Source organism: Sinocyclocheilus rhinocerous, unplaced genomic scaffold (genome assembly GCF_001515625.1).
Source record: "Sinocyclocheilus rhinocerous isolate Xijiao unplaced genomic scaffold, SAMN03320098_v1.1 scaffold148, whole genome shotgun sequence".
NCBI classification, from domain to species: Eukaryota; Metazoa; Chordata; class Actinopteri; order Cypriniformes; family Cyprinidae; genus Sinocyclocheilus; species Sinocyclocheilus rhinocerous.
In genome coordinates, this window is record NW_015653472.1 from 3,987,439 (window position 1) to 4,008,449 (window position 21,011).

Sequence of the window (21,011 nt, forward strand, 5' to 3'; positions counted from 1 at the left end):
AAAATCAATGTTGCAATTTCCTGCAGCCCTCAGTGTTAAATGTGGCATGGATAGTTGTCTGTTGAGCGTATATATGTGTGCTTTTGACAATTCCTAGTGGGTGTGAAAATGCATTTTTTCCACTTTAGCTGAGTGTAGTGGGCAGGTGTTTCAGGAGAGGTCAGGAGAACTGAGCAGTCCAGAGTACCCAGGTGTTTACCCCAAGATGAGCCAGTGTGTTTACACTATCAGTTTGATGGAAGGCTTCCAAGTGACCCTGGACTTCCAGGAACTATTTGATGTGGAGACTCATCCTGAAATCCACTGCCCTTATGACATCCTCAAGGTTGGTTATTTTACAATCAGCAAGCACTGACAGCACTCTAGCTAGGATGGTAGTTCAAACCAAAAACAACAGGCATAATATATGTGTGTGTGTGTGTGTGTGTACACGTGTGTGAGTCACTTTAATGGGATCCTTGTGGGTCATTCGGGAACTCTCTATACCTCTACCTGATAAAATAGAGATTGAGGAGTTTGCCAAGCTTTATGACAAGAATTTAAAGACACACTTCACATGATTTTGTTAAGATTAAATGGAACACTTCACTCCAAATTGACAATTCTGTCATAATTTAAAAAAACAACAACATATGAATGAAAGAAGACATTTTGAAAAATGTTTGGAACAGCATGAATGCTGGAAACATTCCAGTGTTGTTGGAAACATGTTTGGAATGACAGAATTTTCATTTTTGGGCAAAATGTCCTTATATTATGTTGTGGGTCAATTTGACTAATCGTTTAAGTCGTTGGAAATACTGGCTAACCTATGTTTTTCTTGAAATGTTTTGACTTTTTCAACACTCGGATGTGTTGTGCAATGTGTGTACAAAATTTCTATTATGATTATGAGGTTTGCGAGAAAATTTGATTTCTTTGTTAAAGACAGCTTTATGGACCTAAAATTATATATTTTTTTTGTCATGCCAGTTTATGAACACTCTCTGAAGGTATTTACATTTATGCATTTGGCAGACGCTATTTATTTGAAGAAATTTACACTGCATTGAAGGCATATGTTTTATCAGTTTATGCATTTTATCAGTTTACTGTTTACAGTTTATAAGAAAAATGTTAGAAATGGTTGTTAAATACAGTTAACATGATTATATACAATCACATGTTCTTGTGCTTTTTTCAGTGTGTGAGAAGTATTAATGTTGAAGATTTGCTTTTTCAGTGTCATTTTTCTGTGACCCCCCACAATAAAAATCATACCCAGATTTTAACATAATACAATGATTAAAGTGCAGAATAACTAACAAAAAAAGAACTATAAGACAGTTAACTCATTGAGTATTGAATGTAATAAAATATTTTATATGGTTCATAGAATCCCCACAAACAGTCGTATGTTGTTGTACCTTATACTGAGCTATGCAATAGCTTAAGTAAGATTTATAATACAGTTTATAGTACATGGTACAATTACTGTTTGAAGAGTGCTATAATATGCTTTCTAGTGTCCTTGTTGGGTGTTAAGAAAGATTGATTTTAGAGTGGTTTACACACATAAGATTGACTCTCCATGAAAATAAGCATGATAAGTGTTTAAGAGTGTTTACTTTCAGCACTGATTTTTATACTCTGCATCAAAGCTCATTTGATTTTAATGACTAAATCCAATCCCATTTTATGGTGTTTAACAGCTTGTTAAAGCTGTAGTCTTTCAGTTTAGTTTTTTTCCCCCCTGACTGCCTACGGTCTCCTCAGCACTGGTGAGAAGCGTCAGACTATTCCACTAATCACTGACCTGAAGGCTGTTGAATACATAATGTATGCTCTCTCATGCCCTCCACAACCGCTTATTATTTCTCCTCACCCTCCCACCTCCCAAGAGACTTGTTTATCTGTTGCCATTTGTATTCACTGACAATTCAAACTGTTTTGTTTAAGATCACTGCAGGTGAGAGGGAGTACGGCCCATTTTGCGGCAAGACCCCACCAAGAAAAATAGAGACGGGAACTCACAAAGTGCATGTGACCTTCCGCTCAGACCACTCGGGGAAAAACAAAGGCTGGAAGATCAAGTATACCAGCACAGGTAGTTTACAACACCCTTTTCTGTTCCATTATATGATAAGTACGGGATAATGTACCCAACAGCAGTTTATTTTCTGATAATAAGCAGCTAACTGTACATAATCCTACATATTAAGACTGCTCACCAAATAAATATGTGGCCTTGAAATACTGATTTGAGTTGAAAATATTTTATAACCATGCCTGTATTATCTTAATACTTCTTTTAAGAAAAAAACACATGACCATGGACGACATTGAATAGTGCAATGGTCATGTTCCGGGAAATAAAAATCCAGTTGATTTTCTCCATAGTGAGATTTAATGATAAATTTAAAACTTTAAAGAAGACCAACTAGGAGCTATGAGATTGTTAATAGCTAAAGCAATTAAATATAATATATTTAGGACAATTAAATATAATTGCTAATAATTGAAGCAACCAGCCTGCATTATTTCAATGTATTTTGAACAATTGCATTCAACAGTGGAATGCCTGCACTCTAAAAAATGCTGGGTTAAATATAACCCAGCATTCTTTAGTGTGGGGTGAAGAACTACATTACACATTTTTCTGCAAAGAAAATCTCAACAAGTCAAATGAACTCTTTCCCTGCGAATAACGTAATCAAGTCATTCACCCTTCATTCAAATTACCTAACTGCATATGTTGCAGTAAATGTAAAATATGTTGCTTCTACATATAAAACCAACATCTTCACATTACACTCTAAAAAATGCTGGGTTAAATACAACCCAGGGCTGGGTAAAATAGGGACAAACCCAGCAATTGGGCTGTTTTGACCCAGCGGTTGGGTTACTACCCAGAAAGTTGGGTTAAACATTTAACCCAACCGCTGGGTCAAAACAGCCCAATTGCTGGGTTTGTCCCTATTTTACCCAGCCCTGGGTTGTATTTAACCCAGCATTTTTTAGAGTGTAATAACATTATATTTCTCCAGAGTTTTTATTAGATTTTTTCATCTGCAATGCTTCATGGGATTGTAATTCTTTCGCTCATTAAAGCCGTCAAATACACAGTCTTGTATCTTTGTCTTTTTGCGTGATTTTCGAATAGTTTTTTTTTTTGCATCAAATTAAAGGTTGTAATGTTGTGAATCACCTCGCAGCTGGTTGGTTTGGTTCATGACATAACTCCTAAAGACTTTTTAAAACCATATGGAAAAAATACTCGCTGAAAAAGTGGGTGGGCACTGCATTCTATTAAGAAGTGGCTGACCACTGAATACCATGATTGGCCAATCAGAATAGAGTATTCCTGAGTGTGTGTGCAATATAGTTAATATGAAGGTGTTTGCCAATTATGTGTTGTGTGGAATCTCTGTCAAACACATTTCAAGTAAATAACATTTAACTCAAAATAACATTTTAAGATGATATCAAAATGCCAATAAACACACAATACCAGTACAACTGAAATGTTTAATGCATTTTTTCACTGTTGTATACACAGGTTTTTATTGTGAATGTGCCCCTAAACGGTTACATACTGTAAGGCTGTCAGTGTTGTGCAAAAAAAAAAAAAAAGTTATGAAGTGGGGATTCAGATTTGATGGTTGTCTGAAAAGACATTGTGGACATGATGCATCAAGAATCACATAAACATTTAAATGACAAGTTAATGGCCTGTTTTCCAGCATGTATGTTTTCATTACTGTTCCCTGCTTTCATAGCTCAGCCATGCCCAAACCCTGTGGCTCCTCAACATGGACGCATTCAGCCCCAGCAGTCTCAGTATATCATGACAGACACTTTCAATGTCACGTGTGATATGGGCTATGATTTAATTCTGGTAACCTTTTACTTTCTCTAAGATTTAAGAAAAGGAGCTTGGTATGCTATTTATGGACTTAAAAGTGACTTTTTTGCATCTTTAGGAGGAAGAAGCTTTGCCCTTTTATCAAGCCACATGCCTGAAGGGTGGATTTTGGAATGGACCAATGCCTCGCTGCATCAGTAAGTTGTTCAAGAATCCCAGATAAGCATGAAGTGTATATAATCGTCAATGGGGGTTTACTTACGTACCAAAGAGGAGGTACGTTTTAAAACCTGAGGTGCTATTTCAAGCTGAAGTGAGTGCAATTCTTACTACAAACTCAGAAAATAATTCTGTGATGAAATAGTGATGACACTTATAACAAAAAGCATATTTTTCATCCATTTAGGATTTGCAGTTTTTCATGAAAAAAAACAACAAAAAAACGATAAATGCACTTGGTGAAAATGAACGATTATGACAAAGTAAAGATTACTTCAGAATACCTGAAACATAATTATGTGACTTGTTTTTAGAGAAATCTGTTTTTCTTACCTCAATGGCAAAGATTTTTAATAAAAAAAATTTTGAGGTGTGGATTAATTTGAGATGTTCTCTAAAATACCTTTTTTAGTTGTTTTTCAAGTAAATTTGTTTTATTCTAAGTACATTTCAACACTTTTAATAGGAAACAAAACTAAAATTAAGAAACAAAACTAAGAAATGGCTTTTGCAGGGAAAATGGTGCTTGATTAAATATTCATAAAAATACAGGAGAATGCAAAAACAACTGGTATAGTACTCATAGTACACCTTTAAAATATTTTGGAGGTCAAATAAATAAAAAAAGATCAAAATTTTATGTTGACTTAATGCATTGCAAATTCTCAGTTGGCTCAATTAAATTATGTGAACTGAATGTCTTTTAGTTCAACCAACTGAACATTTTAAATGCAATGATCAACATAAAATGTTGAGATTTGACCTCCAAAATCTTTTAGTGTACAAGGTGTAAAGTGTTAAAATGTGAGAAAAGAACAAACATAAATAATAGGAAGAAAAAAAGAAAAGAAAAATAGATTAAACTCAACATGAAAGTAACAATAATCGACAGTATACAGAATTTAAGAACCAGACATTCAACTTAAAAAATGGACATGCTTAGGTTTCACCAGCATCGTCATTCATTGTGTGTATAGACTGTGTCAATGACCAAATGTCCCTCTTTTGCAGTTGTTGATTGTGGAGATCCTGTAGAAGTGTATAATGCAAGTGTGAAATTCACCACATCCACATATAAATCTGTGGCTAAGTATTCTTGTGATGAATTCTACACAGTGAAAGCTGGAACAAATGGTAAAGAGTAAATGTCGCAGTATTTGGAAAGCTACACATTGTACTACAGATCAGTTATCACTTGAGGTTTACATTGTGGAGGAGCCTTAATTTTTTTCTTTCTGAAATTAGGGGTCTATTCCTGTGCACATGATGGCTACTGGAGAGATGCCCTGGGTGCAAAAATACTCCAGATATGTTCACCCAGTGAGTTTAATGCATATGGTGTATCAGTTTTTTACACTACACTATCATGTTTTATTATACATTACCATCAAAAGTATGGACACATTTGACTGTTTTTCATGATCTTAAAAAAACTTCTTATCAAAAAGGCTTATGCTTATATGCTCAAATTAGTTTTGAAGAGAAATATAATTTGTGCCTACATTTGAATTTCTTTACAAAACAAAAAAATATAAGTTCAAAAAAGTTTTAAAATGTTTAAAAATCCTGAGAGTGTGCAGAGTTGTAATCTAAAAGGTTGCGCCTCAAAATAATTTCCATTTGTGTTATTTCATAGTTTAAAGCAATGGCCCTCAACCAAATGACTTAAAATAATTTAAAATAAGATAAAACAACTAAAGAAATTAATCTATTGCTTATTTTAATGTATGTATGTATTTATTTATTTTAATATTACTTACTACATTTTTGGTCTTTGAAGAACCAGGAATTCCCAGTCTTGGAAAACCTGGATATATGAGGAAGGCTAATTGTAAAGTGTGATTTCTAGACCTGGGAAAGTCATGTAAATGATTAAAATCTTAACTCCATGAGCATTTTTAAAATGAATTTGCATTTTTCTAGCTATGCCAAGCTCTAAAATATTTTATTGGGCAGAAATTGTGATCCAGTTAAGCATGGACAACTGGGGCAAGTCATAAGGCCTTTGAAAATTGTTGTCAAAAAGGTTGAGAACCATTGGTTTGCAGGCTTCACTGTTATTCTAAAATGTGGAAAATAGCAATAATTTAAAAAAACGAGCAAGTGTGTCCACATTTTTTACTTCTTGTTTATATCAGTGTCATATCTTTGATTGATTTTCAATGTCATATGTGAGAATACAAAAAAAAAAAAAAAAGTGTAAACACTTATTTGCTGTTTGCTGTCTCTTAGTTTGTGGACAGCCTGAGATTAAGCTATCAAAGGTGATTGGCGGGGAGAATGCAGAAAAGAACAAGATCCCCTGGCAGGTCATGATACGATTGGGCCATCGGTTCATCGGTGGCGCTTCCCTTGTTTCGGACTGGGTCCTCACTGCTGCTCATGTCCTGAAAAGCTACACAGATACTTCCAACCTGCAGCTGAAGATGGGCATAGTCAAACAACATGACAACGAGGCAGTAGTTGGCATTCCACAGAAAGTCTTCATTCACCCTCAGTACCATCACGATAATATTAACTTCAACCATGACATTGCCCTGATTAAACTGGAGTATAAGGTACCTGTCAGTAAAGCCGTCATGCTTGTGTGTTTGCCTGGGAGGCAAGAGCGGTTTGTTTTGAAGGCTAATGACGTCGTGAAGGTGTCTGGATGGGGTGTGTCGAATATAAACAGACCTGCGTTATTCCAATAATCTCCAGTACGCACTTTTACCCGTCACTGATTTTGAGGACTGTAAGGCTAAATATGACTCCACAGTGACAGCTAAAGGGAAACTAGTAGTGACAGAGAACATGAACATGCCAGGGGGACAGTGGAGGGCTCTATGCGTTTTTTGACACACAGAGTAAAAGTTGGTTCATAGGCGGTATTGTGTCATGGGGTCACGGCTGCGCTCAGCCTGGGTATTATGGGGTTTATACTAAAGTGAGCAATTATCTTTCATGGATTGAAGAAATCATGTCCGAAACCAGCTGAACAATTTTGAAGCGTTTGACTTTGATTTGATATGAATTTATTATTGACCAAATTATCTTTAATTACTTTTACATAACAGCTTTGCATGTGACATCTCAGTCATAGACTATTGTTGTTTTATTAATCTTTTTTTTTTTTTTTTTGTGCAGCCTTTTGGTTGGCCCCATTTTTACATGTGCTATATAAATAAACTAAACTAGAGGCATACAATTTTGAATAGTTTAAATGTGTGTGTGTCTTTTTATTCATTTGCTTTTTTTTTTGAAGGAGGGGGTATAAAAAATAAAATATATAGTTAATAAATAAACGCAATAAAATATATAAATATAAAAAAATAAAATACTGTCAAAATACTTGATCACAAAATTTAATTTAAAGTATATTTATTGTTACATAAAAAAAATAGAATAGTTCTGGTTCTGAATGCAGTGTTCGGTTAACAATTTGTTAGTTTACATGTCAGGAACTGTAATTTCTAGTAGAAAGATGTCACTTAATGAATGTACTTAATATAATATAGTTTAATAAAAGTTATGTCATGGTAGCTTTCTAAAAGAAAAAAGGAGAACAGAGGGCGTGCTATATTGTGAATTATTTTATGTTGATTCATAACTATTTTCTTCAGCGAAATAATTAAATAATGAAAATGGCATAACCCAGAGTTACTCGTTTCATTTTCATAAAGCTGGTGTTAATGCAAAGGTGTTTGTTTAAAAGTCAAGTAAGCTCAGGCATCATGATTTACAGTCATTAGATTCTTTTGCATTATGCATCTGATCTCAAGAGTTTCTCTTGTTGTCTTCTATCAAGGGGGACTGTAGGGTCTCTCCAGCCCCACGTAATTACCTCTCCAGTGCTATTTTGGCCCTGTGGAGTTTTAATCATTCTCAAGCCTACTTAAACCTGTGTCCTATCACATGAACTTGAAGCATGAATATATAAACAACTGAAAGTTTACTGCAAATGTTGCATGCATTCAGAGCAACATCTCATACCAACATTTACTATTTAAATACATTCCTAACTAAACAAAAACAACAGTGGTGCTTAAGACAAGCATCACGATTTTTATAACAGTATAACAGACTACTTGCATAAAATCATATAAATATCAGTTGTCACTTTATATCTCCCAATAATATGTCTTAGTAAGATATTTGAATGCTTTCATGAAAGCTCTGTAGTTTTAATTGTGGGGGGCAAAACATATAATGCCATTCATGATAATTTCGAGACAAATATTTATAAACAAATAAGGCCTGTAGTATCATACTGTATTTGATACATTTTAACATGATTTTTCTAAAAAAATTATGTATGGATAATCAAGTCACCTTTAATTGAATAGCGCTTTATACAATACTGATTGTGTCAAAGCAGCTTTACAGGGATGTTTAATCATTTAAACCTAAGCTGCGTCAATTTAGTAAATGTGCATCTTGAAATATTAATAACAATATGAAAATTATTGAAGATTTCACAGCAAAAATACGTGCACCTTAACCTGAAGGTGGACATTTTTCTTTACAGGCCTTAGAAATGTATGTATCAAATACAATACAGTAGGCTTTAATAAAGTAGGGTTAAATATATATATTTTACAACAGCTCATTCTGTATTCTCATTTATTATTTTAGACATATTCTTCAACCTGTAGATCTCAGTATGCTACCAGGAGTCAGTGAATGATCAATGCACTGGGGTTTTCCCTGCATGACACAGCCAATCCATCATGCAACAACAGACCCTGGTTGAAGCTGTGGTCACGCTTGTCTGGTAGAGAGTACATAATTCACAGTTGATTTACTTGCTTCTGGTGGTCAGAGCTCAGTGATGTGAGGACAAGGTGGTCGCAGTGTCACGCATTGATCCGGCTCACTGACATTATACCAACAATCACAGACAGCTAATAAAAAGGTTCCTTAACAAGAGCATTTAAACTCACTACTTAATTCCTAATACTTCACATTATTAAGAACAGAAGAATAAGACTTTACTGTTATAATTACTCAAAAAATTAAGTCTATGAAAAATATAAGGTAAAAATGATCAGAATAAAGACATGACTGTTGTAATACTGAGAAAAAATGAGTAAAATCATCTGTTAAGGGTTTCAAGACAGGAAGCCCATTACTAGAACAGTTCAGTTGGGGACTGCATATGTAATACCAGTCTAATGAATTGCCCAGGAACATCTCTACATCCTGTTGACGTGATATTCTGATCATTGGCATATAGTCTAACAATGGTCACAATTCAAAAATTCTAATCAATAGTACATCACAGCCACAAAACAGCACTAAGACTGGCTTCACAAACCCACCCAACACCAATCAAAGCCTACACATGCTCATTACAACGTAAGGTAGAACTACATCTGCACAGAAATAGATTGTTTTAACAAGACATTCATGGTGAACAGGAACAGACCAACAGGTCTCTTCATTAGTTTATTAACATTGAAATTTTATCTACATACATTACCATACTCAATGCTCTCTGACAAGGTGAAATATTTTTTCCCATTCCATTATGTAACTTGATTTATATTAATGCCCAAAATTAAATGTCAAAATCTTTTTAGTCTAAAAATATTATTTCGTATCATTTGACGTTTCAACAAGTGCTGCAAACAGTTTCACAGAAAAAAAAAAAAAAATTGTGCTGCCCACGGGCTAGATTGCTAGCATTTCCAATTTGACACATTTAGTGAACCTTGTAATACAATGGTAATACATTGCTTCCCTAAGGAATATCATAAAGTTGCATTATATGCTTCTAATAGGTATTAAAATGTCATATCTGCCAGCGTATACTAAAGGTATCTGGTACAATCAATAATAAATCATTTACCTCCCTTTTGAAATACTGTAATTATAACATTAAATTTTCTCTAAAATGTTTACTTGCTTTGTAAATTTTTTTCTTTCATTAATTAACTTGTAAATTACATAGTATAAGATTGTTATTATCACCAAACAAAGTCCTGAAAGAAGGCTCGACTTTACAGGCAACAGATAAGCATTTTTATACACTATACTATTATCAAAACAATTACTATCCAAAAATTAAAAAAACACTGTCTGCATTCATTTTTTTTACATGGAATGCAATGAAGCAGTCCACAAAAATGTGACCCTGGACCACAAAACCAGTCATAAGGGTAAATTTTTTCACTTGAAAGATGAATAAATAAGCTTTCCATTGATGTATGTTTTGTTAGTATAGGACAATATTTGGCTGAGATACAACTATTTGAAAATCTGGAATCTGAGGGTGCAAAAACAATCAAAATACAGAGAAAATTGCCTTTAAAGTTGTCCAAATGCAATGTATATTACTAATCAAAAATTATGTTTTGATATATTTACAGTAGGAAATTTACAAAATATCTTCATTAAACATGATCTTTACTTATTATCCTAATGATTTTTGGCATAAAAGGAAAATCAATAATTCTGACCCATACAATGTATTTTTGGCTATTGCTAGAAATATACCCGTGCTACTTAAGCCTGTTTTTGTGATCCAGGGTCACAAATATAGAGGTTTGTCAGTGTGTGTGTTTTTTGCATCGTTTGGCTCGGGTCTCTCTCTCAGTGTGTGGTTGTGAAGTGGACTGATTCTGAGCACTGAGGGATTGCAGGGCTTGAACTCGCTGTAGGCGTTTACTGAGCTCACTTTCACATGCCTGGACCAGTGCTGATGTCCTTTCACAGTCCCAGCCCAACACCTCCATCATGACCTCCACTCCATGCCCCGCCACCATCTGCATAAAAAATACATTCATATGAGACAATAACACTAAACCATATGCTTTTAAATATGCAAATACAAAAATGTCCCTGTTTTTATGACATAATTACTATTTTATCAAATAACATAATTAATTATTAGGGTTTTTATATATATTTTTTTATCAAACTGAATAACAGATTAATTATACTCCTGTGGCTGAAAACAGTAAGAGACCCCTACTGATATTTGACTGAAAGTTCAGTCAACATGACACCAAAATTAACCCTAAGCAACATCTACTTTTCACAAACCAATCAATTCCTGATGGATCAAATCAAGTTCTGCCTTATTTTTTTTTTTTTTCTAGTTGAATATCCTGTTTCACTCTGAAATGTTGTATTACGCAGGAAGAACAGACTTTGAATGATGTTCATATTGACTTCCACTCTCTGGTGTAAAATAATGATAAATATGCTTAGGTTTTACACCATTCTTAAGAAATTGTGGGAGGTCTTACAACACTGTCAGATGTCATACCTGTAGCTCTTCATTGGATAGTCTGGTCTCTGGGTATTTTTTGTCCTTCAGGAGCATTATTGTTGTGGAGCGGAACCCTGCTGCGGCCTCCACCTGCACCCCATCTGTCTCATCAAGTCTAGCGCCTGCAGCAATGACAGTGGTTAACATCCTGAAAGCACTGGAAAGATTAGGGCTGTCACAGCAACAGATAAACTGTTGATCATCCAAGCTGCTACTTTTCTTCATTCCACCAAGTACTGATAAAATGAACTTAGAAATGGCTCAGCGATGCCATCTAGTGGGAGCAGAGTCAAAGCAACATTGAAGGAATAGTTCACCCAAAAATGAAAATTTGCTGAAAATGTACTCACCCTCAGGCCAACCAAGATGTAGATGCGTTTGTTTCTTTATCAAAACAGATTTGCATAACTTTAGCATTACATCACTTGCTCATCAATGGATCCTGAGTGAATGGGTGCCGTCAGAATGAGAGTAATGATAAAAACATCACAATAATCCACACGACTTCAGTCCATCAATTAAACATCTTGTGAATTGAAAAGCTGCATGTTTGTAATAAACCAATCTATTATTAAGATGTTTTTAACTTTAAACTGTTGCTTCTGGGCAAAATAGGAGTGTTCTATCCGTAAAATTGCTTTCTCTATTAAAAAAAGTCTTCTTGTCTAAATCAGGAGAGAAATATGCACAAATCAAAATGGTTCTAAACAAATATGTTGGTGGATTTTGATATGAGATAAGAAGGCATGGACTTTTTCACTGTCTGAAACTTTGATGGATTATGGGCCCGTATTCTGGTCAGAAACAATGGTTTTAAAGTTAGAATGCCTTAATGGTGAATTTGTTTCTTACAAACATGCAGCTTTTGGCTTCACAAGACATTAATTGATGGACTGTAGTTGTGTGGATTACTTGTGGATTATTGTGATGTTTTTATCAGCTGTTTAGACTCTTATTCTGACAGCACCCATTCACTACAAAGAGGATCCATTGATGAGCAAGAGATGTAATTTTCCAAAATTAGTTCAGTGAAAGAAAGAAAAAAAAACAACTAAGGAACCATTCCTTTAAATAACTTGCTGTGACTTTACTTGGGAATTTTTCTTGTATTGCTGGTATCTAAAATATGTCCCTACTATCTTCTTGTGGGTCCCAGGTGCTTTCTCGCTCCATGGCTTTCAAATAGAGCCTCAGTAACTCTTTGGACTGTCTCTCTTCTTCCCTGCGGTCCAGCATTCTCTGCAGCGTGTCCTGTAGGACCTGGGTTTTCTGCTGTGAGAAGTCCAACGCTGCAGCCAGATCTGAGCATGGCACATCAATCAAACTCTGTAACACACATTTATACAATTATTCTCTGTAAACCACAGTACAACATTGGCTGTTTACACACTATAATCATACATGTAAATGATAATAGTCAGATATATCGCAAAATAAAAAGCCACTAAGCCAGAATCACACAGACCTGTAGATCTGCCTCGGACAAGAGGATAATACTGGCCAGGTCCTGTCTGAGCTGTTCTGCCAAACTGCGCCAAGATTCAAACCCATCAACAGTGTCTTTTCCATCTACCTCCAGATCAGTGGACTTTCTGCAAGGCTGTGCTGTCCCTCCATCAACTAGACAAAATAGACCCGTTTAGATTAGTAAGTGTGCTGAACAAATATAAATAAATAAATACATAAAAAAAAAAACCTGGAATAGTTTATATTTCACCTTGATGAGAATGCATCCATATTTCATCGGCATGCAACAGCATGAATTTTGTATTTGCTGGCAGACACATGAAGTAAGCCTCATCTACCACAATAGTCCCATCAACTTCTAGCACCACTGAGACTGATGCACTGGGACTGAACCCTAGAGCCTCACCACCTGTGGGTGACAGAGATGAGGAGAATGTGTCAAATGACAAATAGAGCATAGGATGAACTGTCAACTTTTAAAAACAGAGAGAGAGAGAGAGAGAGAGAAAGAGAGAGAGAGAGAAATTAAACAATCCTGAATCAATTCCGAAAACATATTTAAAAAATATATATATTTTTAAATGTTGAATTATTAATTTTATATATATATAATTTAGTTTATAATTTTCATTATTATTACTTTAATTACTAATATTATTTATCTATAGTCATCTTTAACTTCTAAAATTATTTTAAACTTGACTCTAACATATATTTTCAAATTATGCCTACTACGAAAAACACTTTAAATTACCAAATAATCTATTTCATAATTTCATCTGAAAAGGCTATTTACTCCGTTCAGGCTGAAAACGACTTTATTTTCAAACACACCTTTTATTTTGAGCTGATCCAGAGAGGTTACCGCCAGTCCATAATGCTTCTCTCGGCTAATGTTACACACTTTACACGCTTTTAATTCTGCCATGATAATAGTCAAAGTTTAAAGTTTATAATTAAGTATCTTCAAAGCTTCATACTTTGTTCTTGGATATTATTTTTGTGTCTAAAGCCTCATAACTCACATTACACGTAATAGTGTCACTATCTGTCTGAGACTGTCTCACAAATTTTTTTTAAAATAAATACATTTCGGCTTCCGTGTTTTGAAATGTGCATGATCGAATCGATAACAGCTCGTTGACCTTGCAATGTGAATGAATCGTTCTTTTGAATCAAATCTTTTAAATCAATCAATTGAACCGATTCACAAAGACACGGACTGAGCTCTTGTTCACTTTTTTGATCTCGTTCTTTGAAACGAACAGTTCAAAAGAACCGATCAATGCAAATGACTCGAACTTCATATCACTAGTTCAGACTAAAGTAATCGAGCACTGCTGAAGAATCAGCGTCCTTAGCCTTCTGGCTAACAGCTCTGAGAAGATGGCATCCCCGGACCAACCTGACCACCAAAATCAGGTAGTTGATAACATTCATCCGTCTAACAACATGCATTCGGATTGTTCGGCCGTGGACCTGCATAGTAAATGCACAATTTGGCACGCATTAATTATTGATAAGCTCATAATCTGGCAGTCCCATATTGTTTTGGAAAAGTTTTAGCTAATTTTCTAGCGCCCTGTTCACTGTCTCATCCCATGCAGTTAGACAGATGTGTGTGACAGGTGCAGGCACAGAGAATAGCGCATACAGGACATTCCACTGCAGATATCAATGTGTCAGTCTCTGTGAAATATAGCTATATGGACAATCATCCATGAGGTCGTTGACCTAAAAACATGACACATTCATCCCTCCATGTGCTCATCTGTCTCAGTAAAGAACTCAATTTGATCTGTTTACAGCCGACATATAAGCATTATTTATGCAATGTATCAGTAACGAATTAAAGGGATAATTCAACCAAAAATGAACAGTCTGTCATCATTTACCCACCTTCTTGTTGTTCCAAACCTAAAGGTATGTTAGAGATATGATACTTTAACATATTCAGGGGTGATGCAAAATAGTTGAAAAATCAGTAATAAAAAAAAACATCAAAGTATGTAAACACATTCATTTTAATTCTTGACTGAATTAGTATCAGAACATGTCTCTTATTTGTTTCAGTCTGTGTGCTTATATGTATTATATTTCTAATAATTTATAATAAAGATATTTAGAAATTATATGAATTGACATTATTTCATTAATTTAATTTTTATATTTATTATTTTTTTATTAATACTTCAATCCGTTAATTAAACTTTTATTACTTATTTTTCTTTACTCATCTTCTAAAATGTTCAACTTGACTCGTACTCATATTTTTCTTTAAATTATGTAAAGTACTTTGAATTATTAAAGCTTAAAATATGCTATATAAATCAACAAGGAATAAAAGGGATAACAATCTTTCATCATGTTTTAATTATTTTAATTGGGCCACAAGACCAGATGTAAGGCAGAATGACATCCTCAATCACTATTCATTTCCAGTGCATCTTTTTTCCATGATTTTTTTTTTTTTTTTTTCAACTGATGACAGACTTTTCATTTTTGGGCTTGCAATCTTATTAACTAAATGTTCTTAATGAATTTAATGTCTCAGCGGGATGTGGATCTTGCATTATTATTCCTGTACATTTTCCTCTATTAAAATACTGTTATGGAAACGTTTGTCATAAATACTTGCATAGCAAATATATGAATTTTATGACTGTTTAAGATATGCTTATTTTTAATTAGTTTTTTTGGAAGTATGTTGTATTCTGTAGCTGAGTTTTGTTCGATCAGTGTATCAACCCTGTTGGTGTGTGTTGGTGCAGTGTGAAAATAATTCTTATCACGCTAAATCTGTTGCCATCTTTAGAATGTTTGAAGTGTTGCCGTTTGTTAGAGTGTGTTTAACTAGCCTGGATAAGAAGTTAAGTGTGATGATATTTGGTCTGTTTTTGAGAGTAATGAGATGCCTTTAGTTACAATCAGGTTTTGAAAAGTATTACAGTGTATAGACAGTTAAGGTTAGTGGAACTTGAGTTTAACCTTTTTCAGGCTCAGGGAGAGGCAAATTTAGTTTTGTATGGGCAAAGAGACATAAGGACAATTAATCAATGTGCCATTAGTTTATCTCAGACTTATTATAGGTAGATCCTATCATTTCAACCCTTAATTTGCTCTTTGATGATGCTATTTATTGTGATTCATTTCTGAATATAAAGGAGGTGGCTTTGTACACTACCATTCAAAATGTTGGCATTGGTAAGACTTTTTATTGTTTTTGAAAGAAGTCTCATATGCTCACCAAGTGTGCATTTATTTATTTCAGAAAGACAGTAAAAATCATAATATATTGAAATATTGTTGCAATTTCAAATAGCAGTTTATTTTTGTAATTTATTCCTGTAATGGCAAAGCTGAATTTTCAGCATTTCCATTTTTCATGGAAACTGTGATTTTTTTTTTCCAGGGTTCTTTGATGAATAGAAAATTCGAAAGAACAGCATTTGTTTGAAATAGAAAAATAAATGTTCACTTTCTGTCACTTTTGATCAATTTACGGTAATACATCCTTGCTGAAAAAAGTATATTTTTTTCTTTCAAAGAACAAAAAAAAAAAACTTTTGAATGGTAGTGTACATTTTTGGTGGGGTTTATTGGTTGATTATATACTTTTGTCTGGTTAGAATCTCTGTCATTTAGAGTCTGTACTGTACTGCAATAGACACATGTGGATGTCATAAATTCTGCCACTAGATGGCGCTGTAACACAATGCTGCTGGTTTCTTTCAGAACGCTGCTCCAGCCAAAGACGCGGCTCCAAGAGAAGCGCTGGTAAGTGATTGTGAGTCAGACCAACTAGCACACGTTACTCTGTACAGGGATTTTATAGGAGTAGAATCAGTTTGAAACAATTAATAATATTTGAATTCAATTGGTTTGCATTATTTTTACCATATGCGTTGAACGCAATAGGAAAAAACAGAATTGTTAGCAAAAATGGTATTTTGTATTGTTCTTACTGTTATTTACATATTTCTTCTTGGTCGTTGCTGCCTTTATTATATTGCTGTTTTTGTAGAAACAATAACTCAGGTGTTGCTGTATTTTACACAGAATATACTACTTTATTAGTCTTGTTGGAGTCTATAGGTACACTACTGTTCAAATGTTTGGGCTCAGTGAGATTTAATGTGTCCTTTCTGAGAAAAAAAAAATATTTAAGGACACATTAAATTGATCAAAAGTGACAGTAGAACATTTCTACTTCAAACAAATTCTGTTTATTTGAACCTTATACTAAGCACCATTTCCACAAAAATATTAAGCAGCACAACTGTTCTTAACATTGATTATAATAAGAAAATAGGAATACATTTTTCTTGAATCAGCATATTAGAAGGATTTCAGAAGGATCATGTGAAACTAAAGACCGGAGTAATGGCTTCTAAAAAAATCAGCTTTACCATCAAAGGAATAAATTACGTTCCAAAATATTAAAATAGAAAATGTTTAGTTTATATTGTAATAATATTTCACAAATTTACAGTTTTTATTGTATAAATGCAGCCTTGGTGAGCATAAGAAACTGTTTTCAGAAACATAAAAAAAAACTTACTAACTCCAAACTTTTGAACAGTAGTGTATGACCATGATTTTTCATTGCTAGAATGTAATTCTCAACATGTCAAAGGTGTCATTGACTGTGATTTTCTGAAAACAATTGACCATCAATTAGTAGATGGATTAGTTCACTGGATATGACTGTATATGAATGTGAGTAATGCTCACCCATCCTCAGTAGCGGAACTGCTCTCTATATTGTATTGCTTTTAAAATGGGAAGTTCTTGGATTATCTATGGCACATTTACTATCATTGGACAATTAGGCTGTGTATTGTGCGGTTTTGTGTGATGTGATTTTCCGCTATGAATGATATCTAGCCATGCTCAAAGCACTGTCCTTAACAGCGGGGAAAAATGTTGATTATTAAGGCTTCTTGGCTTTCTAACTGCTTGACAAGTCCCCCTTTTTTTCCTCTGCTTTTCTCTTTTTGATGAGCTGCTCTTTCCCAGTTAAGTGGATTATTACAGCTCTGGATAATTCATGTCACAAAGCATTATTTGGATGGGGTGAATAATTGAAATCTGTGTCTGAAAGGATTTGATGTGGATGAGCGGAAGGGCTGGAGGGAGGCTCTGAGCGCGAGTGCCGGGGTGTCAGGCTGGAGACAGCAGTCACGTTAACAGGTTCTGACTCACCTCGCCGGATGGGCGGCCCTCGCTCCTCGGTGGCAGGTGACTCTGGCTGGAGTCTGAGCCAGAGCAGGTTTGGACCTGTGCTGCACTCTGGCCTGTCAGTCAAACCCAGTACCAGTCGTGTTCTGGGTTGAGCTCTTGCCTCCAGGGGCTGTCCTTCCTGGCCTGTCCCTCTCCCACACACTGCGCACTACTTGATTATTTCTTTATTTAACCGCCCCCTCACTTTTTCCTTTTCTTTCCTTTCTTCTTATTTCCGTTCCTTCCTGTTCCTTTCCTTCTCCATTTCCTTTTTCACTTTCATTTTTGTTCTTTTCCTTTTCTTTCCATTTTCACTTTTATTTTCATGTCCTGTACATTTCCCTTTTTTCCACTTTTATTGCCCTTTGCTTATGTTTTTCCCTCTACATTTCCCTTTCCTTTTCATTTCCATTCTTTTTCTTACTTTTACTTTTTTACTTCATCTTTTCCTTGTTTATTTCCTTTAGTTGTGTTCTTTTCTTTCCATTTTCACTTTCTTTTTCTTGTCCCTTTACATTTCCCTTTCCTTTCATTTTCTTTACTTTCTGCTCTTTGCCTTTGCCCTTTTTCTTTTTTCCTTCTACATTCTACATTTTCCTTTCTTTTTCTCCTTTTCTGTTCATTTTCATTTGCATTATTTTTCCATTACTTTTGTGCTCTATGATTTTCCCTGCTTCTTTTTACTTTCAATTCCATTTGCCCTGCATTTTCCCTCTACATTTCCATTTCCTTTCATTATAATTTCCTTTTCCTTTCTTTACTTTCTGTTCTTTGCCTTTGCCTCTTCCATTTTTTTTATTTTCCCATGTACATTTTCCTCTTTATTTCCCTTTCTTTTTCTCTCCTTTATTCTTATGCTTTCCTTTCTTTTCTATTTCCTTTTCCCTTCCCTTCCTTTCCCTTCCCTTTTTCCTTTCCATTTTTTGCCTTTTCCCTGTCCTTTTCCTCAATCTGTTCCTTTTCCTGTTCCCTTTCCTTTTTCTTTCCCCCCCCCAGTCTACATCTGAAAGTCACAACCATAGGCAGATCATCATTGAGGTTGCAAAGGGGTATAAAGCCTCCAGAAAACATTTTGGAAAATTTTCAAAAGTTTCCGAAAATTCCACAAATTTTCAGAACGTTTCCAAAAAACCTGAAATTGTCTGGAAATGTTCTGCCTTTTTGCAACCCTAATCAGCATTTATTATTAAATCACAAAATGCCCATACATTCCCAACTGAGTAACATGCCTGAATTTACATGTAGCAACAAAAGCCAACGATTTAACCATATTCAGGCTTGGTAGAGTTAAAAATCAACCCCCTAAATCACCTCAGGCTGTCAGAGAACCATGTTTGTCAGCTCTCTTGTTTGCCTTTTAGACTTCTGTGGTGGGCTTTCTGCCTCAAAGGTGTGTGAAAGGTTAAATATCTTTCCCTCCAGTGGTGTTTTGCGGTACCCTCCTGCGATCTACCGCCAATGACTGTAACACTGAGCGTGTTGGCATGGTAACTGCCGGCTCCATGGGACGCTCTCCCATCCTCGCTCTGCCCGCTGGGGCTCCACCGTGCGCCCCAAATATCACTGGCCTCCTGTGGAAAGAGCGAGGGATGCAGGAGCAGAGGGAGGAGGTGAAAGGAGGAGGGAGGGGGAGAAAAAAAGGAAAGTTGTCAGAAGAACATCCCGCTCTCGCCGCAACTTCAAAAGCTCCCCTTCCCCAGGATATTAAGCAACTGTGATGAAAAATTTAGCAAGCGTTAAATAAGGCGCTTTGAAGTGATCTGTTTTGGCTCGGCAGTCTCTGAATTTCCGGAGCCCCTCTGCTATCACCACCATGCTGGAAAAAAAGAGACAACATCCCTAAAGCCTAGGAATTGGGGTCTGCCTGACGAGATGCCAATGTTGACATTATAGCCAGTGGCATTGGTCATTGTGTTGACTTGGCGCTCATTTACACCATTATTTTCTTTATATCGTACACCTAGCTGTTGCCACTTGCGCTCCAGGCATTGGAATTAACACATCTGTTGCTCGAATATTGGTTTTGAAATATGCTTCCACCTTGCAGGGATTTGCGTAAAATAACACAGATGGCAGAAAGAATAGGTGATCCACCAGGAGCATTCATTTATAGGTGAGGTTTGATCTGTGGGTCACTGTAGACATTTTGGGACAGCATTTGTCTTTTGTTTCAATTTCCTTGGTTCCTGATTACGAAACTTGAAAGTTAATTATTGAGGGAATGAGGGGTGGTTAGCCAGTAATAACCCAAAAGACTTACTCTGTGCTCACTTTCAAACTGTGCTACAATTTAATTTGCCTGGGGATCCATCCTCGGACTTTTCTCTTTTTCCCCCCCCTTTGCTCATTACTTTAATTGTAATTGTAATCCTTTATTGGAGCTGTCTGCAGTAAAGGAGAGTTATGGTTGGCATGGGGGCACAGGCCACAGAGATATTTCATGATTGTTGGGGCTGATGGTCACTAGGTGGGGATGAGCGGGCCAATGCGGGGTCTCTCAGTCTTGAGAGATTGCCTTGAGGATCTGACTGGGTTGATTGAAGCAGCACACTTTGGCAGAACATATTTTCCAAAGGTGCCAGTGCCCAATCTGTTTCCTGTTCCCAGCATTTCACCAATGTTTTTGGCTGGAAAAAGTAATTCCGTCCGCACCAAAGCCTTATTAAATTTACCTTGTGTTTGTATAAAATCCTTCTGGGGAAAAAAGAGCTAATATCTTATGTGTAAATAAATTGCTATGAATTAAAATATGTATGTAAATATACACTACCTTTCAAATGTTTGGGGTCAGTTCGATTCTTGCAAGGACGCATTAAATAATGTGATTACAATTGAGAGACATTTATAATGTCACAAAAGATTTCAATTTCAAATAAATGCGTTCTTCATCAAAAAATCCTGAAAAAATGTATCACAGTAGTTTTTAATTTACTGTATGCAGCCTTTTCAAAAACAAGATATTTTACCTACCCTGAACTTGGGAAAAAAATAAAAATAATAAAA

The 21,011-nt window shown here is 35.3% G+C and overlaps 2 protein-coding genes and 1 pseudogene across 2 annotated transcripts in view; 2 read left to right on the forward strand and 1 right to left on the reverse strand.

Annotated features, from left to right (window-relative positions):
• The window catches only part of LOC107716097 (mannan-binding lectin serine protease 2-like), a 14,714-nt pseudogene extending 7,601 nt beyond the window's left edge, over positions 1-7,113 (forward strand).
• A 3,475-nt stretch (positions 7,114-10,588) lies between these two features.
• Positions 10,589-13,895, reverse strand: LOC107716098 (DNA fragmentation factor subunit alpha-like). The gene is made up of 6 exons (XM_016522421.1): positions 13,620-13,895; positions 13,036-13,194; positions 12,784-12,938; positions 12,455-12,644; positions 11,316-11,440; positions 10,589-10,809 (listed from the first exon to the last, which is right to left on the reverse strand). The coding sequence occupies exons 1-6, from the start codon at positions 13,711-13,713 to the stop codon at positions 10,594-10,596; spliced, it is 939 nt and encodes a 312-aa protein (XP_016377907.1). The 5' UTR covers positions 13,714-13,895; the 3' UTR covers positions 10,589-10,593.
• A 241-nt stretch (positions 13,896-14,136) lies between these two features.
• LOC107716227 (peroxisomal membrane protein PEX14-like) overlaps positions 14,137-21,011 on the forward strand; it is a 63,838-nt gene continuing 56,963 nt past the window's right edge. The window contains exons 1-2 of the mRNA XM_016522609.1: positions 14,137-14,207; positions 16,521-16,562. Coding sequence (XP_016378095.1) covers positions 14,172-14,207; positions 16,521-16,562 — 78 coding nt within the window. The 5' untranslated portion in view covers positions 14,137-14,171. The remainder of the gene's footprint in view (positions 14,208-16,520; positions 16,563-21,011) is intronic.

Bases quoted from the DNA above. Each gene is read 5' to 3' on its own strand.
- LOC107716098 (XM_016522421.1), bottom strand. From the start codon at position 13,713: ATGGCAGAATTAAAAGCGTGTAAAGTGTGTAACATTAGCCGAGAGAAG. The intron at 12,939-13,035 runs GTGAAATATAAA...TATTTTGTCTAG, and splicing joins ATGGATGCATTCTCATCAAG to TTGATGGAGGGACAGCACAG. The intron at 11,441-12,454 runs GTAGGGACATAT...TCATTGCTGCAG, and splicing joins CTGGGACCCACAAGAAGATA to GCGCTAGACTTGATGAGACA.